This window comes from Lipotes vexillifer, unplaced genomic scaffold, assembly GCF_000442215.2.
Source record: "Lipotes vexillifer unplaced genomic scaffold, Lipotes_vexillifer_v1.1 scaffold961, whole genome shotgun sequence".
Classification (NCBI taxonomy): domain Eukaryota; kingdom Metazoa; phylum Chordata; class Mammalia; order Artiodactyla; family Lipotidae; genus Lipotes; species Lipotes vexillifer.
This window is the reverse complement of record NW_006776468.1, coordinates 270,328-295,289: the sequence shown is the minus strand read 5'-3', so window position 1 is coordinate 295,289 and position 24,962 is coordinate 270,328. Positions and strand designations below refer to the sequence as shown.

The 24,962-nt window shown below is 51.6% G+C and overlaps 3 protein-coding genes across 3 annotated transcripts in view; 2 read left to right on the top strand and 1 right to left on the bottom strand.

The window, feature by feature from the left end:
- The window catches only part of ZSWIM5 (zinc finger SWIM-type containing 5), a 264,541-nt gene extending 261,729 nt beyond the window's left edge, over window positions 1-2,812 (top strand). Inside the window, exons 13-15 of the mRNA XM_007450379.1 lie at window positions 472-635; window positions 1,134-1,215; window positions 1,950-2,812. Of these exons, the coding sequence (XP_007450441.1) occupies window positions 472-635; window positions 1,134-1,215; window positions 1,950-2,812 (1,109 nt within the window). The remainder of the gene's footprint in view (window positions 1-471; window positions 636-1,133; window positions 1,216-1,949) is intronic.
- Window positions 2,813-5,492: 2,680 nt separating this feature from the next.
- Window positions 5,493-9,294, bottom strand: UROD (uroporphyrinogen decarboxylase). Its single transcript, XM_007450357.1, has 10 exons — window positions 9,143-9,294; window positions 8,367-8,479; window positions 8,167-8,246; window positions 8,028-8,090; window positions 7,610-7,807; window positions 7,345-7,506; window positions 6,488-6,625; window positions 6,229-6,329; window positions 6,081-6,147; window positions 5,493-5,728 (listed from the first exon to the last, which is right to left on the bottom strand). Exons 1-10 carry the CDS (start codon window positions 9,160-9,162, stop codon window positions 5,567-5,569), a joined length of 1,104 nt encoding a protein of 367 aa, XP_007450419.1. The 5' UTR covers window positions 9,163-9,294; the 3' UTR covers window positions 5,493-5,566.
- Window positions 9,295-11,558: 2,264 nt separating this feature from the next.
- On the top strand, window positions 11,559-19,079 carry HECTD3 (HECT domain E3 ubiquitin protein ligase 3). Its single transcript, XM_007450356.1, has 21 exons — window positions 11,559-11,927; window positions 12,084-12,244; window positions 12,485-12,577; window positions 12,657-12,792; window positions 13,078-13,193; window positions 13,278-13,391; window positions 13,535-13,617; window positions 14,062-14,227; window positions 14,455-14,536; window positions 15,171-15,353; window positions 15,506-15,558; window positions 15,739-15,803; window positions 15,963-16,066; window positions 16,336-16,455; window positions 16,566-16,655; window positions 17,655-17,861; window positions 18,106-18,235; window positions 18,319-18,393; window positions 18,521-18,602; window positions 18,746-18,817; window positions 18,995-19,079. Exons 1-21 carry the CDS (start codon window positions 11,559-11,561, stop codon window positions 19,077-19,079), a joined length of 2,586 nt encoding a protein of 861 aa, XP_007450418.1.
- The last annotated feature ends 5,883 nt before the right edge of the window (window positions 19,080-24,962 follow it).

Here is a 24,962-nt window from a genome sequence, read left to right as displayed (position 1 = left end):
CATTCCTGCAATGTATTCCTTAACTCTGTGCACTCATACTTGCCTACTGGATAGGAAGTGGTGGCCCAGCTCCTTTTTGCTCCAGGGAGCTGTACTGGGGAACAAACTATGGGACTGGCATACTTTGTTGGCAATAATGTGGCTTCCTTCTCCTGTATAAGTAGCTCTCAAAATTCAGGTGTTCTAGAAAATGACTTCTGGGACCTAAAGATCCTGAGGGAAAAGAGGGTGAGGGGTAGAGGCAGATGAAAAGGTGGAGAGAGGTGAATTCATGTGGGTGCCTGGGAAAGGAAGGAGCCTCCAGTGGGTTCAGTGGAGACAGAGCTTGACGACCCAGAAGAGATGGTGGCCTTCAGAAGCACTCAGTGCATTGATAGCCGCCAGTTCAACCAGTACCTGTTGTGATCAGCTGACTGTTCAGGGAAGCGTTAAAGAAGACCTTGTCCCTGCCCCTTCTCTCGGCACCTGTAGGAGACACTCTGAGGCTCCGCACAATCCTGGAAGCAATACAGAAGCACATCCATTCTTCCTCCCTCATCTTCAAACTGGCCCAAGATGCATTCAAGATTGCTACACCCACGGACAGTAGTACAGACAGCACCCTGCTCAACGTGGCCCTGGAGCTGGGGTTACAGGTATGGAGGACAAGCGGGCCATCCCCACTTTAGACTTCTGGCCTAGTGACAACTGGTAGAAGATAAGATCCCACGGGGACTGGAGTGGGCATGGGCCAGGACTGGTTCTTTCTCTGTCCCCAGGACACAGCTTCTAGGCTAGACACAAGGTAAGGACTCAACATTGGCCTCTGTTTTGAAGTTACGGCCAGTTAAGCAGTGTAGCCTTAGGCTCCACAGGGTCCCCGTCTTCTCCCTACCCCACCCCCATTCTTCCAAGTCAAACAAGGTGTGGTAATAAGGGCTTTATTCATTACAGGTCATCAGAGGAGTGTTCTATCTGATTGGTAGCAGGGGTGGGGCAGAAATTAAACAAACCCATCTGTAGTTATCGGGGAGAGATGGCTGTTTAAGGCACCAATAAATACTTGTTGCATAAATGAATGGCAAGGGGGAGTGGGGAGGGGGAGGTTATAGCAATTATGCTTAGCCAACTGGGAAGGCTGCTTTTTTGCCCAGGTGATGAGGATGACCTTATCAACCCTTAACTGGAGGCGCCGGGAGATGGTGCGGTGGTTGGTGACATGTGCTACAGAAGTGGGTGAGTCTCCCAGCTCCCTGTACCCCCAGGGGAAAGGATTCCTAGGCCCTACACTTGGGACAGGATGACGAATTTAGAGCTGTCATATTCCTATTACTGATGGCTAGGAAAGGATGAGGCTGCTGGTAGGAGAAGATGGCCTCTGTTCAGCCTGACCAAACTCTGCCCTCACTGCTTGGACCATACCCTGATGTCAGCAGCACTTTGACCCTCTGATCAGAGACATTCTGAGAGAGTGAATTTTCAGCCACAAGTACTCAAGTGTAGCCTTGGGAGGTAGTTGGCCCAATGGTTTGGTCCCAGTCCCTGTCCATGATTCTGAGAAACCCCAGACAACTTGGAGGCTCGGGACCCCATCTAGAGCCCAAAGCCCCAGGACAAGACTCTACCCTGAGAGGCCCCACTTCAGCTAGAACCCCCAGTCAGATCTGCGACTACTGCCTTGGGGCAGGCAAACCACAGGCTGTGTTGCTTCATCCTTGTGAGGGGCTTAGAGCACCTGCAGAAACCTTCAACACTCTCACCTGGGGAAGGAAGGGATGGGAAGAGACCCCAAACAGGGTCTGGGTGTCTGGGTTGTTCCCCTTGCCCTGGTTGCCTCAGATCATCTCAAGGATGCTGAGAAGGAGGGAGAACTCGTCTCTGCAGGCCAAGTTCTGACCCCAAACGGTAGTCTGGGCAGACCTGGATCAGGACCCGGATGGCCACTGCTGAGCTCAGGCTCTCCCTGACAGGTGTGCAGGCCCTGGTGAGCATCCTGCAGAGCTGGTACACACTCTTCACCCCCACCGAGGCTACCAGCATTGTGGCTGCCACAGCCGTATCCCACACCACTATCCTGCGCCTCAGTCTTGACTATCCACAGCGGGAGGAGCTGGCTAGCTGTGCTCGCACGCTGGCCCTGCAGTGTGCTATGAAGGATCCACAGAGCTGCGCCCTATCGGCCCTTACACTCTGTGAGAAGGACCACATCGCCTTTGAAGCAGCCTACCAGATTGCCATTGATGCTGCTGCTGGCGGCATGACTCACTCACAGCTGTTCACCATCGCCCGCTACATGGAGCTCCGTGGCTACCCGCTACGTGCCTTCAAGCTGGCCTCACTGGCCATGAGCCATCTCAACCTGGCCTACAACCAGGACACCCACCCGGCCATCAACGATGTGCTCTGGGCGTGTGCCCTCAGCCACTCCCTGGGCAAGAATGAGCTGGCGGCCCTGATTCCCCTGGTGGTGAAGAGTGTGCACTGTGCCACAGTGCTTTCAGACATCCTACGGCGCTGCACGGTCACTGCACCTGGCCTGGCCGGCATCCCAGGCCGCCGCAGCTCGGGAAAGCTTATGTCCACCGACAAAGCTCCCCTGCGCCAGCTGCTGGACGCCACCATCAATGCCTATATCAACACCACACACTCGCGCCTGACACACATCAGCCCTCGCCACTACGGAGAGTTCATTGAGTTTCTGAGCAAGGCCCGGGAGACCTTCCTGCTGCCGCAGGATGGCCACCTGCAGTTTGCCCAGTTCATCGACAACCTGAAACAAATCTACAAAGGCAAGAAGAAGCTGATGCTGCTGGTGCGAGAGCGCTTTGGCTGAGAGAGCAGATAGCTCACTGCTGGGGCATCCTGCACTCCCAGGTATCATCCGGTCAGGCCAAGGACACAAACATTTGTCCACCCTGAGAGGACTCTGAGCACCTGTGGCTGAAGCCAGAGGACCACAGGGCTAAGCATGGGGAGAGTCCAACTCTAGCCAACATGCCTTGTCAAGGTTCTCACGACAGCCCACTCTTCCTGGAGGAGCTGGGCCCTGCAGACCGATCAGAAACCCCACACATGACACCTCACGCCCCACTATCCTGCGTGTCCTGGGCATTGGCCCTCTCTCCTTGGCAAACACAGAACACTGTTCCGTCTCAGGGATTGCTTAACCAGAGAAACAGAAGCATTTATGGTACTGTAAATACTATAGTATATGTGTTGCCAATTACATTGTAAAATTGTAACTATTTATAATTCTGGTTCTAATCTGATGGGTAGCTGTGGGTGGGAAGATAGGCTTGTTTTCTGAGGAGATTCACAACCGTTTCTCAGGTTTCCCTTGCAGAGGATATGCTATTGGCAGTGGAAGAGTGGGGGTGGCAGAGAGAAAAATGGCCATTAGAGTAAACCCCAAGTCTAGTCTATGCAGAAACCCCGGCCTGCAGATGGGCATTGACAGCCCGGTGATGGGTGAGGAGCAGGGCCCGGTCTTGACTTAGACTTTCACCTCACGAAGCCATGAGGACACAGGAGCTCTTGCTCCTGCTTCACACAGCCTCTCTCTCTGGGAGCCTGCCAAGCTCCTGAGAAACAAGGGCAGGGAGAAGGTGAAGGTCTGGGAGGCCACTGGGCTTATAATGTTCATCTTCTCTGGTCACCTTTGTGTTAGACAGCATCTGGTTTCATCTCTAATTACACTTGTGTGTGTGTGGATCTGGATGGCTATGTACGTGCATCTGTGCGCATAAATATATCTGTGCATGCCTGCATGTGCACATGTATATTTATGTGTATCTGTGTCAGGTCTGTGTCTGTGTAAAGACATGTCTCTGTACTGGATGGTGGGTTTGTGTGTGAGGGTATACACATTTGTGAACATATAAAAATACATATCTGTGTGTGTGTGTGTGTGTGTGTGTTGATGTTTGTCAATGCATGTGTAGTGTTTGTGTATCTGGGCACACGTAAGTGCATGTGTATAAACATGTCCGTGTCTGTGTGTAACTGTGTATATTTCCACATGTAGATTTGTCTGTGAATTCATGTTTGAGGATCTGCCTGAATGTGTCCCTTCTCTTTTTGCCAGATCTCTCATCCCCATTTCTCTTATTCTCTCACCAGCTAAACATGTTCCTCATCTCTGTGCCTCCTTTATTCACCATTGTCTCACCAAACAGGCTTCTAAGCACTAGTCTCCCTCTGCCCTGAGTGGCTCCTTCAGTGCCACATTTCTCTTCTTACCCTGTACTTGCTTTCTTCCCCTGCCTTTCTACCTCAAGCTTCCTCTGCCTGCTTCTGTCACAGTCCCATTGGTCATTGGTTTGGAGGCTGTGGCTGGAATGCATTTGGCCTTTTCCTTTCTGACTAGTTTCTAGCTCTAGTGGGCAACCCCTGTCTTAGCCCTGGCTGACCTCCACAGTGTATCATGTTCCTGCTACCTTCCTGACCCCTCTGCTCAGCCTGGAATTGTAATAGGAGGTAGCACAGGCATTCGGAAGACTCATTTAGATGCCAGTGTCTTGGTGGTTACTGTTTCATGTTTTAGTTCCCCAGTAGAGGGTGGGGTGTGACAGGGAAGGGGTGGTATAGTTAGAGTGTGAACCAAGGACCTCTTTGTCTGCTTTACTTTCCTGTCTTTGACAAACTGTTTGTGTCACTTTTTCTTTCTCCACACTAACCAGTAAGTTGCATTTGCCGTTTGTGGCTACCAAAGTCTCACCGTCCAGCTACGGGCCCAACAACCTCTCAGCCCAATAGGTTGGTTTAAAAAAAAAAAAAAAAAAAAAAAGACAATGCCACTCCCATTTCTGTATCACAATTGCCGTTTTTTAGCAAGTGTGTGAACTCACAGTGCTTTTCTATGAATAAATCCTGGATCACAGAAAAGATCATTTTTCTAAAATCAGAAATTGTGTTCTTTCAATAAATGGGGCCCTTCTCTCTTCTCCATCACCTGGCTGGGACAGGGAGCTGGTTAGGCTATATAGCACAGTGGGTTCCTAATGGTCTAAGATGTGGAATGACAAATGAAGAATTTCCTACTGCACCACACCCCTCTCCAGAGCTCACAGGCCTGTCAGAGCCTGATCCCAGGAAGTAGGTACCACCATGAAAAGCAGAAACAGCAAGATACTGAGAAAATTAGAGGGTATGCGCAGAAAAGAATGCAGGGCAACTGGCCCTGTGTCCCACTCTGATCTATACACCCTTCCCTCCCCAGATGCAAAGCCCTGTCAATTTGGCCTCATATGCTATAGGCACCCCATTTCCCTGCAAATGTCACAGCTCTAGCTCCTAGGAAGATCTGCACAGCCCCATGTAGCTCTGGGGCTTGGAGATCTGAGAGCAAAATGGTGGTAAAGGTCCTGACATTAAGTCCTACATACATATTCACTGATACCCGAGGTCCCATGACTTGTGGGAGAGGATGCAGAAAGAGGCCCAGGGAAGGAAGAGGCTAAGAAGGAACTGAGGATAAGGGCACAGATCTTTCACAAACAAAACCACACGCAAGACTCCAACTCTGGAACTTTTATTCTCCTGGAAACAATCATCTGTGTTAGTGGTACTTCAGATAAAAGGATTATGCTCAATTCTGTCGAAGCAGACGTGAGTGTTTGTGCACGGCATCCACAAAGGCTCCCACATGTTCTGGGTCCATGTCAGGGTAAAGTCCGTGGCCCAGGTTGGCAATGTAGCGCCGCGGCCCAAAGTCATTCAGCATCTGCTGCACCAACTGCCCAATCTCCTCCTGGGGGGACCAACAGGGCACTGGCTACAGGGGGGGCCAGCACACCTCTGTCCTCCCTATACATAATAGTGACACACATACATGTAGGCATGCTTCTACTCAGTGTTACTCATACAGTCATTCAAAAAACTTTATCGGGTGCCTAGTATGGTCCAGGCGCTAAGAAAACACAAATGAACAAAATCATTGAGAAGAAACTCCTGCCTTCCTAGAGTTCACATGGTATGAGTGGAGTAGAGGGGAGGGATAAACAGATAATAGAAGCACACACATAGTAATAAACACAACCATATCCAGAACCATGCGAGTGCACAGAAACAAACACAGACACACACAGGGACCTGGTTGTTACCTCAGATGCATATAAGGCACAGGGGTCCAGGTTGCCCTGCAGGGTCACCGTCTTTCCCACGCAGTCCCTGGAAGTAGAGTCAGTGCCCTGTTCTGGTGACTGCACATATGGCAGTTGCATCCCCTCCACAGCACCTTCCATCACTCACCGGGCTTTCTCTGGGGCCACTGTCCAGTCAAGCCCAACTACCTCGTAGCCAGCCTGGGCCAGCTCCTCCAGGGCAAAATGTCCGTCCTTAGCAAAGATGATCTGGGGGAAAGGGCAAATCTCAGGCTGCCGAGGGCTTTGCTATACCTCCTAATATAGCTCAGTTGTGCTTCTGCCCTCCAGTGGTCACTTAGGTCCATGCAGGACTTAACCTGCTAGTTCCACAGGCCCACCTTCACTCATCTGAACCCCATCCTTACCATGGGCACTGGTGCCAGGCCTGCCTCCTGCAGCCCGGCTTTCACTCGCTTGGCCACATCACGGATGTAGGGCAGTGCAAACTTACTGAAGAGTTGTGGGCCAAGATGCCCTGCATGGGACTCAAAGAGCTGCAACGCCTACAGTTAGAAAAGAAATGCATAACACACAAAGAGGAAGTATCTCGGGCCCCACATACAGAATGTGCCTCAGTTTTCCTTCAGTTTTCCCCAAGTGACTTCAACCCCTGAGACTACCTAAGCCTATAAGCCCAGTTCCAGTCAAAAAGTTTTGCCTTCTCCAGATCCCAGTGCTAGGTTTGGTCTTTGAATACACAGAGCATTAAGCCCTCCTGCCAGTGTCTGGGCTTAGCTGCTCCAGCCAGATCATTTCATGCCAAGCTTCTTTTGTGCCTGGTATTGAGACACCTACCCTCACAGGTATAAGGAACTGTATTGTTTCTGGTCCTTAAAGACTAAACTCCAGGGCTTCCCTGGTGGTGCAGTGGTTAAGAATCCGCCTGCCAATACAGGAGACACGGGTTCAAGCCCTGGTCCGGGAATATCCCACATGCCGTGGAGCAACTAAGCCCGTGCGCCACAACTACTAAGCCTGTGCTCTAGAGCCCGCGAGCCGCAACTACTGAGGCTGCGTGCCACAACTACTGAAGCCTGCGCGCCTAGAGCCCATGCTCTGCAACAAAAGGAGCCACCACAATGAGAAGCCCAGGCACCGCAACAAAGAGTAGCCCCCGCTCGCCACAACTAGAGAAAGCCCGCGCGCAGCAACGAAAACCCAACGCAGCCAAAAATAAATAAAGACGAAACCCCAGCCTATTTGTCTCTCCCTCAGGACTTACCTGGGCACCAGCAGCCACTTGTCCCACCAGATATGGGACGAGAGCATCAGTGAGGATGCGAAGCAGCTGGTGACTGGCCTGAGGTCTCTGGTAAAGCCAGCGTTTGGCCTGAGCCATGGTGCTTGAGCCGCCACCCTCAACCATATATGTCATGAGAGTCCACTGCAAAAGGCAGAAGCCAGATAGACACTTCCTTCCCTTGTCTGCACCCAGACCTGCCAGAGTAATTTCTCCAAGCCCAAGTCCCTGCCCTGTTCCATATTACCGGGGCACCAGCAAAGCCAATCAGTGGCACACGCCCAGCCAGACGTTGTCGAGTGAGGGTGATGGCCTGGAACACATAGCCCAGCTCAGAGGCCACTGTTGTTGGATCCCGGAGGCGCTGTAAATCCCGCTCTTCTCTTAATGGCTCTGGGAAGCTGGGCCCTTTGCCAGGCACCATGGTCACTTCCATGCCCAGTGCCTGGTGGGGAAGAAAACGTCCAGGTTCCCAACCTGTAACTCCAGGAGGAGGAGATCTGTTCAACCCATGCCAAGAAGGAGGAAAAGGAGAATAAAACTCAGCCAAACTCCATCTCTTTCAGCCTGTTTTTCCCTCTGTCCCATAAGGATAAGTGCTTATCTTGAACCTTGACTGTCTTTTCCCTTTGTTACCCATTCAAGAATCAGATTTGAGCAGGTACCTGGGGTACAACAAGGATGTCGGAGAAGATGATGGCAGCATCCAGAGGGAAGCGACGCAGTGGCTATAAGAAACAGAAGACAGATTGCTAGGTGGCGAGCTGACAGCATAAATATCTCCCTCTTTTGTGGACCCCTCACCTGCAGAGTAAGTTCACAGCAGGTCTCTGGGGAGCGACAGGTGCTGAAAAAGTCCTGAGCAGCCCGAGTTTCCCTAAACTCTGCGGACAAAAAAGGGAAAGCAGGGCTTAGCCTTGAGGAACCTCCAGAGCCCTCCTCTGCCCCTCAAAAACTTTTCACCCTCCAGAGTTTTACCTAGACTCCGAGGCCCTGATCCTGACCTGGTAAGTAGCGGCCTGCCTGCCGCATGCACCAAACAGGAGTGTAGTCTGTTTCTTCTCCCCAGGCTGCTCGCAGGAAGGTGTCATTCTTCAGCTCCGGGAAACCCTGAGGTCTGGAGATCAGGAGTGGGTAGGGTAGGTGTCAGTAAACCAGGCTGGGGGTTGGGCAGGGCTCGGGTTCTAAAGGCGGATACAGTCCAGCACAGCTATCTGTCTTCTCCAGACTAGCTACCAAGCTGTGACTCCCCGCCGATTCCACCTCCCCTCTATCAGGTGGTGTACAGGACTAGAAGGGCCGGTGCCGGGGCCTCTACCCTACACATAGTCGCAGCTTCCCCAGGCTCAAAGCCACTGGAGGGACTGGGAGAGAGTGGGCGGGGGGAGGGGACGAAAGTCCAGTTAGGAGAGTTTGGGGGGTCTTTGGACCAAAAAAATCTCAGGAACAAGGGTACCAGTGGGCTGGTTTTGGGGCTGGAAGATCTCCAGGCTGGGGGATGGTCATGGGGGGGGATCAGAGCTGACAGTCCGAAAAAGGGATCTTAGTTGAGGATTAGGAAGTCCAGACGGCATCTCCTAAATAAAGGTCTGGGGTACGCAGTCCAGCTAGGCGGTCCCTGGGATGAACATCTCAGGAATCCATGGTTGGAGGATTTGGGATTCCAGAGACTTGGGTTCTCCGGGGCTGGGGAAGAGGGGTATAGGGACAGATTCCTGAGCTGAAAGACTCAGGTCAGAAGCCCGTATGGCCACACTGCGTGGTGGCACAGAGAACTCACCCACACTCGTTCGCCTCCATGATAAGTTGTCAGTAAACGCGAGCACAGCCCCAGCTGTAGACTAATTCTGAGCCTGCCCCCTGCCCAGGCTCCGCCCCTTCCTGGAATGAGCCAAGGCTGTCGCCATGTTGAAAGTCACATGATCAGACTCCAGAAACGGCTCCCGGGCTGCCCCGGCTGCTGCCCGTAGGACCCCCTAGGTCTCTTCACCGTAAAGTCCTCTGTAGCGACGCAACAACAAACACCTCCCTACCCCTCCCCCCACAAAAGAACTTCGCTGTAACTACACTTCACGTGGCGTGAGAAATTTGCTGTCCTCTGACGGCCTGGGAATCCCGGCAGACTCGTCCCAGGTCTCACTTTCACTCCCACTCTTCACGATTTTAACAATTTTATGCCTGGCCCAACCAGGCATATGGTGAATTATGGACCCAAGTTGTACAGGGAACTGAAATAATTAAATATTTATATTACCTAGAAAGAGGCGGGCACTACAATAGGTGCAGAGATTACAGTGGAGAACAAGACATTTCCTTCCTTTAAGGAGCTACAGACTGATGCGGAAACAGAGAAGTCAGCAATCACAATAGTAAATGTTTTTTGTTTTGTTTTTTGCGGTACGCGGGCTTCTCACTGTTGTGCCCTCTCCCGTTGCGGAGCACAGGCTCCGGACGCGCAAGCTCAGCGTCCATGGCTCACGGGCCTAGCCGCTCTGCGGCATGTGGGATCTTCCGAGACCGGGGCACGAACCCATATCCCCTGCATCGGCAGGCAACTCTCAACCACTGCGCCACCAGGGAAGCCCTCAATAGTAAATGTTTTAAAGGGAAAGAGCTAGAAGCAAGTAGCAAGGGCTCCATTTAACTGGGGAAAGCAGTGGGGTATTCCAAGCAGAGGGAACGGCATGTGTAAAGAGAAGACGAAAAAGAGCAAATGGCTTAATGGGAAACAAGATCAAGCTGGTGGAATTAAAGAGGCTAGAGCTGTCTGCAGAGTCCAGGTCATGCAGGTCTTTGTTAAGTGCATTTGTTCACTTTATCCTGTAGTAGTGTAATAGCATACAAATAGCTTGGAGAGAAGGGAAGAGAGGCACTGTGTTCCCAACTTATTAAGGAGAAAAAAATGGAAAACTGTCATAATTACATGGGATCATTTATTTCTTTCTTGATAACTTCAATTATTTGAAAACTATATCAAAACAAACTTTCCACCCGTGTCCATCAACGAACAGATAAACAAAATGTAGTGTGTGTGTGTGTGTGTGTGTATACACAATGGAATATTACTCAGCCATAAAAATAAATTATTTTGATACATGCTACAACATTGTTGTAACATGCTAAGTTAAATAAGACAGACACAAAAGGACAAATACTGTATGGTTCCACTTATATGAAATATCTATAATAGGCAAATTCAGAGGCAGAAAGTAGAATAGAGTTTACCAGGGACTGGGGAGTGGGGGCAATGAGGAGTCATTGCTTAAATGGTACAGAGTTTCCTGTTTGGGGTAATGAAAAGTATTGGAAATAGATAATTATACATTTAAAAAACGGTTAAGATTGCAAATTTTGTTATATATATTTTCCACTATTTTTTTAAATTAATGTAATATATCAAAAACCAGTGAGTAGTACACTTTAAATGGGTGAATTATATGATGTGAGTTATATCTCAGTAAACTTTTAAAAGAAATGGGGCGGGACCAAGTTGCCTTTTCCTCCATGATTATACTTCACCAGCAGCTTCTGTCCATGTTTTTTTGCCTCCTCCCTAACCACATCAGCCTTTCCTCTCGTTTGGTTCAGAATTACTGGGAGAAACTGGATAATGATCACCAGTGTCCCGGGATTAGGAGTAACTACCAGGATCAAGCCTAAATGACTCAAGACTCCTGTCAGCAGCCAAGCTGGGGAGGGGGTTATTTTCCGAAACGTTTCAGTCACACTGCCCCTAGGATGGGGAGCCTGAGAAGATATCTAACAGATTTTTAAAGATTCTTCTGGTTGTAGTGTGACTTACTGAGGGCACGGAGGCAAAACAGAAGGCTGGAGGATCTGAGAAATAGCTGTTGCAACTTTCCGGGCCAGATAGGATGGATGGTGGCTTGAATGGGGTAGTAGCAGTGGGGATTAAATGGTAGAAGTAATGGGATTTGGAGTGGATAGATTGATCATGTAGAAACTACTACTGAACTTGGGTCTGGTTGGCTGAGCGGGAGGCACAGAAACAGGTAACAGGATTAAGTATCCGAGTACACAGGACAATACGGCGGGAACGTGAGGGGCGTTTAGTCCAGAACTTACGGCGAAGGCTGGCCGAAGGCGGGGCTGAAGGTGATGGGAAGCTTAGTCAGTCTTCCCTGCAGAAGCTCCTGGGGCCGGGTCGCCCCTGGGCTTCCCTGGGCCACCACGCTATGGCGGGCCCGGGCCCGGGCGCGGCGCTAGAGTCCCCGCGGCAGCTGCTGGGCCGCGTGCGCTTCCTGGCGGAGGCAGCGAAGAGCCTCCGCGCTGGGCGGCCGTTGCCGGCGGCGCTAGCTTTCGTGCCGCGCGAGGTGCTCTACAAGCTTTACAAGGACCCGGCGGGACCGTCGCGCGTGCTGTTGCCAGTGTGGGAGGCGGAGGGCCCAGGGCTGCGTGTGGGAGCCACGGGCCCGGCCACTTGTACCGGCTCCGGGCCCCTCCGCGCCGCCCGCGACAGCATCGAGCTCCGGCGCGGCGCTTGCGTGCGCACCACGGGCGAGGAGCTGTGCAACGGCCACGGGCTCTGGGTGAAGCTGACCAAGGTGCAAAAGACCCGGGACCAGGGAAGCCCTTGGCTGTTCCCCTCCCCTCCCCCATATTGAGCTGACATTAGCGTTCTGTGCCCTTTGCCGTGGGCTGGGCAGGGCTTGCCGCCGGCAGTTCCTTGACGGCTGTCCCTGTCTGGCGCTTCCCGGCAGGAGCAGCTGGCGGAACACCTGGGCGACTGCGGGCTGGACGAAGGCTGGCTGCTGGTGTGCCGCCCGGCAGAAGGCGGGGCCCGGCTCGTACCCATCGACACTCCAGACCACCTCCAACGGCAGCAGCAGCTCTTTGGAGTGGACTACCGCCCGGTGCTCAGGTCCTGCACTGGGAGGGGCGGAGCTTGCTGTCATACTGCTGTGCCCTAGTGTGGCAAAGCCCGGGTGGTGGGATCTGGAGCGGAGGCAGGGTTTACAGCAGAAAGGGGCGGGACCTGAAGGGAGCTGGGGTGGGGCTTCTGGAGGCGCACTTTAGAGGAGCTAGAGCTCGGGAGAAGGCTCCAGGGTCTCCTGCTGCTCGCTGATGTCTCTGCATCCCGTCCCCCATTCTGTGCGCACAGATGGGAACAGGTGGTGGACCTGACATACTCGCATCGCCTGGGATCAAGGCCTCAGCCGGCCGAGGCATACACAGAAGCTGTACAAAGGCTACTGTGAGTGAGCTGGGATGGGATGGGGAGGAAGGAGCTCCAGGTCTGGGCCCGACCTAATTAGGGACTTGGGGTTGCTTAGCTATGTGCCCCCGACGTGGACCTACGAGTGCGACGAGGACCTGATCCACTTCTTGTACGACCACCTGGGCAAGGAGGATGAGAACCTGGGTAGCGTGAAGCAGTATGTGGAGAGCATAGACGTTTCCTCCTACACGGTGGGTGCTGGGACTCCTCCCGCCCCAAGCAAGATGTAGTCACATCTTGCTAGATCCAGAACTCTCACCTCTAGGCCAGGGCCAAATCTGAATCCCCACAGGCCATACTCAGTCCAACCCCCCCATCTTGGAAGTCATGTAGGAACCCCTAGACACCTCCACCCATACCAGATGTGCTTCTAACCCAGCTCCACTGTACTTTCTCTCGTGCTCCCTGGCCCAAAGCACACCCCCAGTGCAGGGAGTGGGGGTAAACACTGATTCCACCTCTCTGCCCCTCCCCAGGAGGAGTTCAATGTGTCCTGCCTGACAGACAGCAATGCGGACACCTACTGGGAGAGCGATGGGTCCCAGTGCCAGCACTGGGTACGGCTTACCATGAAAAAGGGCACCATTGTGAAGTGAGTGGGCTCTGAGTAGGACAGGGTGGGTGAGCCACATGCCTGTGAGTGTAAAAGACCCACGTGCACACTCTTAACCCTTAGGAAGCTACTACTCACGGTGGATACCACAGATGACAACTTTATGCCTAAGCGGGTGGTGATCTATGGGGGTGAAGGGGACAACCTGAAGAAGCTGAGTGACGTGAGCATTGATGAGTGAGTGAACTGGCCTGGGGTGGGAGGTGGGACATGATCCAAACAGTAGGATCTGGCCCACGTTGGAAGCAAAAGTTCGAGCGAGACCCCAACAATCCCTGAAGACAAGGGGTCTCCAAAGTGCCTCACGTTCATCCTCTCAGGACCCTGATCGGGGATGTCTGTGTCCTGGAGGACATGACCGTCCACCTCCCAGTCATCGAGATCCGCATCGTCGAGTGCCGAGGTGGGGCTTAAGGCCCTAAGAAGGGAAAGGGAGCCCAGTGTGTAGATGGGGATTAGCTGGCAGTGAGTGTGGAGAGAAGGAAATGGGCTTGGAGTTGAGGTAAAGGTGATAGCTGAACTAACTCTAGGATCTGAAGCTTTGGGCCCCAAGCCGGGTGGAAGGTGCTGGGTAAGAGGGCTGCCTTAAAGCCATAGAAGTGCTTGGGCTCACCTGGAAGAGGAATGGAGTTGGGACCCTCAGGCATCCCCAAACTATAGTGGTGGACACAGGAATTAGCAAAGAATATAATAATCAGAATCAGGTTATAGGAGGGGATTCCAAAGGTCCCAAGTTTCTAGGGGCTAGGGGTAACAAAAGGCCGAGCATTAAGGAGCCTTTCTCAGGTTTGAGGGCCAAAAAGGCAGCAGGCACAGTAAGTGATCTCACTCTAACTCCTTCCTGCAGATGATGGGATTGACGTGCGTCTTCGAGGGGTCAAGATCAAGTCATCTAGACAGCGGGAACTAGGGCTGAATGCAGACCTGTTCCAGCCCACCAGTCTGGTGCGATATCCACGCCTGGAAGGCACTGATCCGGAAGTGCTATACCGCAGAGCTGTTCTCCTGCAGAGGTGGCTGTGGCCCTGGGCCAGTCAGGCCCTTCCTTGTCCCCCATCCTGAGCCTTGTATGTCTGTGTAGAAGAGGCCCCCAAGGTCTTATACTGTAAGCTGTTCCACTTCAAGAGGCAGAGCAGTCCCTGGGCCTTGCCTTCTCCTGTCCCTGTAAGTTGGGGAGTGAAGGGCTCTTGCATCCATACCAAACTCTTTAGCTGCAGTTATCTTTACCCACCCACCCCAGATTCATAAAGATCCTAGACAGCGTCCTGCACCACCTGGTACCTGCCTGGGATCACACGCTGGGCACCTTCAGTGAGATTAAGGTGAGCCTGACACATGCAGTGCTGGTCTTGGCATTGGGCACCCCCTTTCTGCTCAGGCAGTTGTTCACTCTTCATCAGAGAGTTCTTAGACCTACTCTAGGCCTGGGCTTTTGCTGGGCCCTGGGAACATAGGAAGAAAGCCAGACACAAATAGTCAAAATTTCGTGTTTGGGGTGCTATTCCCCAGAGAGCATATGAAATATACAGAGCTCGGGGAGGAGAGGTTACAGCATGGACAGGGCAGGTTGCATAAAAGGTGGACACTGGGAGTTGCCAGCAGCTCAGAATGACATGAGAGAAGCCTGCCCATAGATGTGAGTATGACATGGGGATGAGGCTGGGAGAAGGTGGATAGGAAGCAGGCCCTGGTAGCAGACGGCCCTGGCGCCAGACTTTGTTCCTGGTCAGTGGAGCCACTGGAAGGTTTTATGTAAGGAAATGACAAAGTTGGATTTTTTGTTTTAGAAAGCTCTCCCTGGTGGCCAGACTAAGGGAGAGACTGGAGGCAAGGACCAGGGATGGACTAGGCTTGAACTGGAACCATGGGATTAGGTCCAGGAATAGAGAAAGGTTCCAGGGCCTGGACAGAGGCTGACTGCCTGCTGGTCCTGGTCTGGCCACATCTCCTCCCCAGCAAGTGAAGCAGTTCCTGCTGCTGTCACGCCAGCGGCCAGGCCTGGTGGCCCAGTGCCTGCGTGACTCAGAGAGCAGCAAGCCCAGCTTCATGCCACGCCTATACATCAACCGGCGCCTCGCCATGGAACACCGCGCCTGCCCCTTAAGGGACCCTGCCTGCAAGAACGCTGTCTTCACCCAGGTTTGGACCACCTGGGGTCAGACTGAGGGAGGGTCAGTAAGGGGCCTAGGGGGCTGGGCCAACAGGGACCTAAGCAAGGTCTTTGGGCAAGAGTGGGGCCAGGTCTTGACACAGACTGTCCCACAACTCCCTCCCCTTTCCCCTGCCCCCAGGTTTATGAAGGCCTCAAGCCCTCTGACAAGTATGAAAAGCCCCTGGACTACAGGTATGGCATGGGGGCGAGGGACCTGCTCAGGGTATACATGTACACGTGTATACCCACGCACTGCCTCTGGTTCTCTCACCATTACTCCTCTGTAGCCCCTACTCCTGGGTGGACTCTGGGCAGTTGCATCATTCTGAGCCTTGGCCCAGTGTGGTGACAGTGACCCACTCCTACTTACAGGTGGCCCATGCGCTATGACCAGTGGTGGGAGTGTAAATTCATTGCAGAAGGCATCATTGACCAAGGTGAGGCCCTGAGGGACGATAACAAGGGTCCAGCCCTACTTCGAGTGGTAGAGGCTTCTGAGATCACCAGCTAACCAGATAGGGGACTTGCTTATTACCCCATTATGGGGGCTGAGGCTCTTGTGTGCCCCAGCTGAGGGCATCTGTCTGTCATTTCAGGGGGTGGTTTCCGGGATAGCCTGGCAGACATGTCAGAAGAACTGTGCCCTAGCTCAGCGGACACCCCTGTGCCTCTGCCCTTCTTTGTCCGAACGGCCAACCAGGTAATCTCCCATCCCTATCTCCCAAATAGTTTCTGTTCTTCTGTCTCTGCGAACCTCCCAGGTACTGGGCTAAGCTAGAGAGGGGGCAGAGGAGAGACTGAGTTGCCTGGGGCAGCCTCTGGACAGGCAGGGAAGGAGGAGCCATTGTATATTCAGAGGGATCATTCAGGGCCTCCAGTGGAAGGTGTTCAGGGAAGTCTCTGAGTCATCTGGGGGCAACAAAGTAGGGTCCATCCCATGCCGTGCTGACAGCTCTGTCTCGGGGACAGGGCAATGGCACGGGTGAGGCCCGGGATATGTATGTGCCCAACCCCTCCTGCCGAGACTTTGCCAAGTACGAGTGGATCGGACAGCTGATGGGGGCTGCCCTTCGGGGTAAGGAGTTCCTGGTGAGTAGCCTATTCTGCACCCACTAGATTAATCCTGGCTCTTGGAAGGAAGAAGAGCCAGCCAAACCTGGGCAGCTCAGGGTGAGAAGACAGTAGTATTTGTCTCCCAGGTCCTGGCCCTGCCTGGTTTCGTTTGGAAGCAGCTCTCTGGTGAGGAGGTGAGCTGGAGCAAGGACTTCCCAGCTGTGGACTCTGTGCTGGTGAGTTAGGGCCAAAACCAGTGTTTCCTCTGCCCAGCCCCCAAGGTTGCTGCTCCCCAGGGCTGTCCTGAACCTTCTCTTACCACATACATGCTCCCTCTCCAATCCCATGTACTCCAGTAGCTTCAACTACTGTCACTATTCTGGTGACCCCCACTTCTTTATCTCTAGCCCCAACCTCTCTCCTAAGCCTGGGGCTGTATATGCATTTACCTGCTGGACATCTGTCCCAAGATGGCACCTCAGGATCAACACACTCTTCATCCTCTCCCCAGTCTACTGCCCTCTAGGGCTCCCTGTCTCACAGTGGCACCACCACCCACCCCTCCCCATGCCAAGCCCTTTCAGGGTCATTCTGCACTCCTCCTCGCTCACCTCCCACATTCTGTCACATCTGCCTCTGGAATCTGTCCACTTCTTCCATCTCACTACTTTCCCTCTGGTTCAGCCACTTTCATTTCGGACCCAACCACTGACTGCAAAAGTTGTCAGTGTTCCTGTCTCCATTCTTACCCATCTGATCTCCAGCATCCAGAGTAATTCATTTCACTCTCCCTGTTTAAACCTTCAGTAAACCCACTCTGGGCTTAGAATAAAATGCAGAGTCTGGAAAGGCCTTACATGACCCCTGTATCTCTGGACACCTGGTTCATGATCAGGCTCCAGCCAGACAGATTCCTAAGGCCTTTTGCTCTTTCCACCTTTTTCCAAGATGTTCTCTCTCCTGACTTCCTGGTGGCCCAGCCAATTCCCAGCCATCATTTGGGTCTCAGCTTAGCTGCCACTTCCTCCAGGACACCTTCCCTGATCTCCAAGCCCGGTTAGGCATCGTCTTGATGCTTTCACAGCCCTTGTACTAACCCCCTCACTGCCCTCATTGCCTGCATGAGGACTGCCTTGCCTGGCTGCCTCTCCTGCTTCCCTGTGAGCTTCTTGAGGAAAAACAAGGACTGTCTCCACAATGAAAAGATGACCTTCCTGCCTCTCTTCAACCCCCAGGTAAAGCTTCTGGAAGTGATGGAAGGAATGGACAAGGAGACATTTGAGTTCAAATTTGGAAAGGAGCTAACGTTCACCACTGTGCTGAGTGACCAGCAGGTGGTGGAGCTGATCCCTGGGGGTGCAGGCATCGTGGTGGGATTTGAGGACCGTTCCCGTTTCATCCAACTGGTGCAGAAGGCACGGCTAGAGGAGAGCAAGGAGCAGGTACTACCCAGAGGCCAGTGGAACAGAGAGCTTTGGGCTCGTTATAGCCAGAGCCCAGCCTGATAGGCCACCAGAACCCAGTCCCAAGAATTCCGGCCCCCACCATCCCTCTGCCCCACATCCCTGCTGATCAGTGAACTACAGAGACACATTGTCTCCGTGAGTGGAGGCCAAGGGTCCCCACCACACACTGAGCCGGGAGTTGTGCCCTCTTCCCCAGCCAGGCCCTTTCCCTCCTCCGCAGGTGTCAGCCATGCAAGCAGGTCTGCTGAAGGTGGTGCCACAGGCTGTGCTGGACTTGCTAACGTGGCAAGAGTTGGAGAAGAAGGTGTGCGGGGACCCAGAGGTCACTGTGGACGCTCTGCGCAAGCTCAGTGAGTGTGGGGCGGGGCCGCGCAGTCCCGGGGTGGGGCTTAAGGACCTAAGAATTAATTCCATCTGGTTTTGTCCCCACCAGCCCGGTTTGAGGACTTCGAGCCATCTGACACACGGGTGCAGTATTTCTGGGAGGCACTGAACAACTTCACCAACGGTCAGTGGAAAGGGCAGAGTAGTGTCTGGGTTCGGACTCCACTCCTGGGATACGGAGACAGGGCGGAAGCTGAAGAACTTCTTGCACCATCAGCACATGGGCACTGATTTCCTTCTCCTCCATCTAGAGGACCGGAGCCGCTTCCTGCGCTTTGTCACAGGCCGCAGCCGTCTGCCAGCTCGGATCTACATCTACCCGGACAAGCTGGGGTGAGTGAGGATGGGGAGGGGAGGTCCAGTCGAAAGAGGCTGTGGCTGGCCTTCTGCCCTGCCCCACAAACATATTCACGTGTCAGACCCCTGCCCTGTGCCCCTGCGATTCTTTCTGATCTCTGGTCCCTCCACGCCCCCAGCTATGAGACCACAGATGCGCTGCCTGAGTCTTCCACCTGCTCCAGCACCCTCTTCCTACCGCACTATGCCAGGTGGGTTTCCTAGGTTCCAGCCTGGGGAGTGGGGGGCGTGGGGGGGGCGGGGAAGGGTGGCATCCTAGGGTGGAGGAGGGCTTCAGGTACTGGGTGCAAAAATTGGAGCCACAAAGCCCCTGGTTGTGAAGGAGGGACCTCTACACCTGGCGCTGATCAGCTCCCTGCCCCCTGCAGTGCCAAGGTGTGTGAGGAGAAGCTCCGCTACGCTGCATACAACTGTGTGGCCATCGACACCGACATGAGCCCTTGGGAGGAGTGAGTCGGCGCCAGGGGGCAGCCGCGGGCCGGCAGGACTGCTCCTGCGCGGTCCCACTCGGCCTCACCCGGGAAGCCAGCGCACTCCGCCCTTGGGTGTGGTTGGAGTGGAGCAGTGGGTTGACACTGGTGGCTCAGCCCCCGCAGTTCCTCAAGCCCTACACGTGCTCGGGTTGCTTCCAGCATTATTTCGCATCTGTGAGAGGAATCTTCCACAAGCCCAGCACAAGCTGCCAGGCCTGAGCTACTTGAAGGGGGCCTTCTAGCTCCCCACCCCGTGGACTTTTGCTTCAGTTTTCAGCTCATTTTTTTCTCTCCTTGTTCTTCTCTGGTTTCAGCCTGGACTCAAAGCTAAAAACTCAGGGGGAGAGGGGAGGATGGAGGCTCCTCCCCGAACAAGGCTCCAGGGATGGATAGGGAATGATGGCCATCCTCCTTGGTCACCTGAACCAAGAATGAAGAAACTGCTGAACACCCTCTCCCTCACATATTGGTCTTTTCCTCCTCTCCCTCCAACCCCAAGGTGTGAGTTCTGACTTTCTTTCTCCAACTAAGTCTCAACTGACAAAGTGCCACCACCATCCCTGGCTCAGAACATTAAATCTATACTACCACTGCCACCCCGTATTCATCACTTCTGCATCACCTCCAGCCTGACTCCCTGTCTGCTGTCTTACCCCCAAGACTTTGCACAGGCTAAGGCCAGTTATGTCCTCTCTGAAATCTTCAATAGCTCCTCTTTACCCAACTCTAAAATAAAGCCTAGACTGTAAACCTCCTCCTAGGCTTTATGCACGTTCCTGCCCCAACCCTCCCTCCCTTAAGGGCCTCCGTGACACTCCATCAAAGAAGCTCTCATACATGGGAAAGTTGAATAAATGGATGAATTCATTCCTTCAGTGTGCGTTTATTGGGCTCCCGAGGGATGTTAAAGAAGACCGTTCCAGGACTTCAGGGTCCTGCTGGGAGCAAAGGAGATGTGTGTCAACGTGGGAGTAGTGGGGCTTCTTAATGGCAGAGATGAAATCTGGAGCTAAGCAGGGAAATAAGGCGTCCTCTGCCCAGAAGGGGGAAAGAAAGCTGGACTGGCATCTTCCGGGATGGGTGTGGCGATTCAGAGGTTGGGAGTCCACCACCTTCAGTAACCAGGTGGGCAGAAGAATCTGACCTCCTAGAGGACAGAGCCTTGCAGTGGCTGAGAGACACCCAAATCAGGATGTGACAGAAGAGGAGGCAGCGGCACTGCCCCCCACCACCCCCCCACGCCGCCTCCAGGTACCACACAGCTAAGGTGCAGTCTAGAACAGCATCCGTGCGGATAGAGTCCCCCCAAAAAGTCGCGCTCTCCCATCGCTTCTCCACGCCGTCCTCTAGGGCGCGCCCTGACGCTACCCTGGTGGGAAACTCGGCCTTGGCTTTGAGGCCCTCCCCTGGGGCTGTGCGCACCCCGAAGACTGCCTCCCCGTAATTCGGAGTTTGACTCTCCAGATGAGCCTCGCCGTCAGCACTCGCCTTACGGCTCCCCGACCCCTGCGCCTTGGGTGGTCCACAGGAGACGTGCCCCCTCTTCCGGCAGCCCCTTTCCGCCCAGGGAGCAGGAGGCGCAAGAGCCCCAGAGGCCGCTACTCCCCCGCAGCTTGGCTTTCCCGCCAAGCTCCCGCCGACTTGTCCCGCCCACCCGGGCGCGCCTTCCCCCTTCTCTCCTCCTCAGGGAAGGGCGTGGCCAGCACGCGCCTGCAGGAGGTGGTCCGTTTCTGTCTGGTACCGGCCACAAGAGTCTTGTCTCTCTTTTATTTTGTAGCTTGCTCTTCATTCATTCAGTGACTGCATGGAACAGCTATGTCAGGCACCACACTAGGTGCAATGGATAAAACGGTGGCTAAACAGATAATTTTGGCCCTCTTGGGATTTAACCTGTAATGGAAAAAGACGTATATTAAACAGATAATGGCATAAACAACATTTAATAACATTTACGTAAGCGCTCCAAAGGAGAAATGAAAGTTTTCATTAAAAGACAGCACAGGGGGCTTCCCTGGTGGCGCAGTGCTTGAGAGTCCGCCTGCCGATGCAGGAGACGCGGGTTCGTGCCCCGTTTCGGGAGGATCCCACAAGCCGCGGAGCGGCTGGGCCCGTGAGCCATGGCCGCTGAGCCTGTGCGTCCGGAGCCTGTGCTCCGCAAATGGGAGAGGCCACAACAGTGAGAGGCCCGCATAACGCAAGGAAAAAAAAAAAAAAAAAAGACAGCACAGGAAGATTCTAACCAAAGTGGCTCAGAGAAATGCTAAATCCTTAGGGAGAATAACCGTACAAAGGCCAGCTGAGAAGCATGTTAACTGGAGTGTGAAGGGAAGAAAGAGATTAAGACTCCAGCCTTGGAGGCTCTTTGAGGGTTTTGCATTGAGCAGCCATGAGAGGGTTAAACAAGGGAGTGACATGATTAGATTTGCCTTTGGCAGCTGCGTAAAGAATGAGTTGACAGGGAGAGAAACTGGAGGCAAGGAGGAATCCAAGCAGGAAATAATGGTCCCTGGAACAAGGCGGATACTCATTTTAACGATTATTTTTATTGGCTGCATTGTATTACATTGTAAGGAATTTCATAACTTTTATTCATTTAAAACCCTCTACAGATGGACATTAAGGTTGTTTACAAATTTTCGTATTGAAAATTACAAATGTTATAATAAACATCCTCATGCAGGTACTTCCCTGGTGGCGCAGTGGTTAAGAATCCACCTGCCAATGCAAGGGACATGGGTTTGAGCCCTGGTCCAGGAAGATCCCACATGCCACGGAGCAACTAAGCCCATGCGCCACAACTACTGAGCCTGTGCTCTAGAGCCTGCGAACCACAACTACTGAGCCCACGAGCCACAACTACTGAAGCCCATGCGCCTAGAGCCCATGCTCCGCAACAAGAGAAGCCGCCTCAATGAGAAGCCCACACACCGCAACTAGAGAAAGGCCGTGCATAGCAATGAAGACCCAACGCAGCCATAAATAAATTAATTAATTAACTAAAAAAAAACAAAATCCTCATGCATATATCCTTGCCTACCTATTTATTTTCTTAGACTAGGTTCCTAAAATCACTTCATCAATCTGCCAAATTGCCCTCTAGGAAGGATGTAACCGTTTTCACTCCCTTTATTATCTATTTCCTAAACTCTTACCAACCTTGGGCATTTAGTTTAATGTGCAGAGAAATTATATGATTTTTATTTTAATTTGCATTGCTTTGGTTATTTACTATATTGAACAATTGTTTTTCTTCTTCATGAACTGCTCTTTATGTATTTTTGTCCATTTTTCTATTGTTTTCATTATTCTTTTCTTACTGATTTATAATAATCTTTGCATAGTACTAATATAAGCACAGCAAAGCACTGTGCTAGATGCTATACATATGTTATCTTGTTTTATCTTCTCAGCAACTCTATGAAGTAAGTACTATTATTATGCCCATTTCCAGATGAGAAACCTAGAGCAAAGATTAATTAGTAACTTGCCCAGGATCACGTAAGTAGTAAGTGATGAAACTACAATTTGGATTGTTGTCTGCCAGCTCCAAAGCCTGCTGACATGTTAACTAAGGCGCTATGTCCTGTATATTAACCCCCTTGTTGTGTCAGGTGTTATAAATATGTTTTTCCAGTCTGTACTTTGCCATTTAATTTCATATATGTTCTTTCCTAATATACAAAATTTTAAATTTTTATGAATTAAAATCCTTTTTCTTTATGGAAGAAACCAGATATTGGATACACACCACAGGAAAGCAATATAGTATACTAGTTAGGGGCACATTCTCTAGAGTTAGCTTGCCTATATTCATATCCTGGCTTAACCACATGTTGACCATGGACAGTAGACAACAGCCACAGGTTTTCCAAATCCTTTGCCAGTTTCCTCAGCTTCTTTTTTTTTTTTTTAACAGTAATTTTTAAAAAATATTTATTTATTTAGGCTGCACCGGGTCTTAGTTGTGGCACGCGGGATCTTCGTTGTGGCATGCACACTTCTCACTGTGGCATGCAAACTCTTAGTTGTGGCATGCATGCGGGATCTAGTTCCCTGACCAGGGATCAAACCCAGGCCCCCTGCACTGGGAGCGCAGAGTCTTACCCATTGGACCACCAGGGAAGTCCCTCAGCTTCCTTTTGTGAAGTACCTATCCTTTACCATTGCTTTGAAATGCTGCGTTTTCATGTGCTTATCATCATTGTATGCTAAATTTTAATATATAAGAAATCTTTGTTTTGCACAGTAGTGCCAGGCTGTAAAAATGATCCTGCACTTTGAAACCATGCAAAGAGATCTTAATAATCAAGTGGGGGGAGGGGCTTCCCTGATGGTGCAGTGGTTAAGAATGCACCTGTCAATGCCGGGGACATTCAATGCTGGGGGATCCCTGGTCAGGAAGATCCCACATGCCGCGGAGCAACAAAGCCCGTGCGCTGCAACTGCTGAGCCTGCGCTCTAGAGCCTGTGAGCCACAACTACCGAGCCCACATGCTGCAACTACTGAAGCCCGCGCACCTAGAGCCCGCGCTCCACAACAAGAGAAGCCACCTCAATGAGAAGCCCGTGCACTGCAACAAAGAGTAGCCCCCGGTCACCGCAACTAGAGAAAGCCCGTGCACAGCAACGAAGACCCAATGCAGCCAAAAGTAAATAAATAAATAAACAAACAAATAAATAAATAACTTTAAAAAATAATAATAATCAATGGGGGAAATTACCACTCTTCCATGACAAATGTTTTGTTAAAACATTAAAAACTCTCCTACAATTATAAATGTACAAGGAAACGAAAAACTAGTAAAACTAATATTTATTTAGTACATTGAAATCTAAAGCATTTAGAAGATTTAAGAATTAAATTTCTTTCTTTGTAAAATGCTTATCAAGAGTAGTTTGAATAGTGCTTGCCTCTCTTTTCTTGTCTTGTACTATGGAGCAAGCATCTACTCTAAGTCTTGGTGAATGGTCATACTCCTTTCTAAGTTTAGATCACCTTCCAACATTTTATTCTTTGTACTTTCAATCTCATGAAATCTCTCTGAGAATTCCTTTCATGTGAAGTTGTTGCTGACATCGCTTCCTCTGGGACAACTTCATCCTTTTTGTCACAGCCACTTTCCTCATTTATGTGGATAAGCTTGCCCTCACTAAGTCCTTCTGGCTGCATATCTATACTCTTTCAAGACAGAAGTGTTAACTTCCCCATGATACAACTCCATTTATGCTCAATTTGAATTTCACTTCCAGCATTATCACTTTTCATTTATTTGCTGCACTTTCATTTTGTTGGCCAATTCTCAATTATCCTTTTTTTTTTTAATGTCACATGGGTTTATCACTGGAAAACAAAGAAGCAACACAACTACATTCTTTGCTGTCTATGAATGAACTGAATAAGAGATGTGCAGTGACTAATTACCAACAGCCTTTAAAAAGTGACATGATTGTTCATTCGTTGATGCACATCCAACATGATCCAAGTTGATTCTGACAATTTGCTTTTATGGAGGAGAGAATTTTTGGAGGAACTTCACCATTTTTACTGATGTCACCTGTTCCTTTTGTATCTATTTCTAAATTTATTAGATAGAAAGTTGTGGAAAGGGATTTCCCTGATGGCGCAGTGGTTAAGACTCTGTGCTCCCAATGCAGGGGGCCTGGGTTTGATCCCTGGTCAGGGAACTAGATCCCACATGCATGTCACAACTAAGAGTTTGCATGCCACAACTAAGCTGGTGAGCTGCAACTAAGGAGCCCTCAAGCCGCAACTAAAGAGCCCTCAAGCCGCAACTAAGACCTGGCACAACCAAATAAATAAAATACTTTTTTAAGTTGTGGAAAGATTTAAATGAGACATAGA

Bases quoted from the DNA above. Each gene is read 5' to 3' on its own strand.
- UROD (XM_007450357.1), bottom strand. From the start codon at position 9,162: ATGGAGGCGAACGAGTGTGG. The intron at 7,507-7,609 runs GTAATATGGAAC...TGCCTTTTGCAG, and splicing joins TTGGCTTTGCTGGTGCCCCG to TGGACTCTCATGACATATAT. The intron at 6,330-6,487 runs GTAAGGATGGGG...CCTTTCCCCCAG, and splicing joins GCCTGGCACCAGTGCCCATG to ATCATCTTTGCTAAGGACGG.
- HECTD3 (XM_007450356.1), top strand. From the start codon at position 11,559: ATGGCGGGCCCGGGCCCGGGCGCGGCGCTAGAGTCCCCGCGGCAGCTG. The intron at 12,793-13,077 runs GTGGGTGCTGGG...GCCCCTCCCCAG, and splicing joins TAGACGTTTCCTCCTACACG to GAGGAGTTCAATGTGTCCTG. The intron at 13,194-13,277 runs GTGAGTGGGCTC...CTTAACCCTTAG, and splicing joins AAAAAGGGCACCATTGTGAA to GAAGCTACTACTCACGGTGG.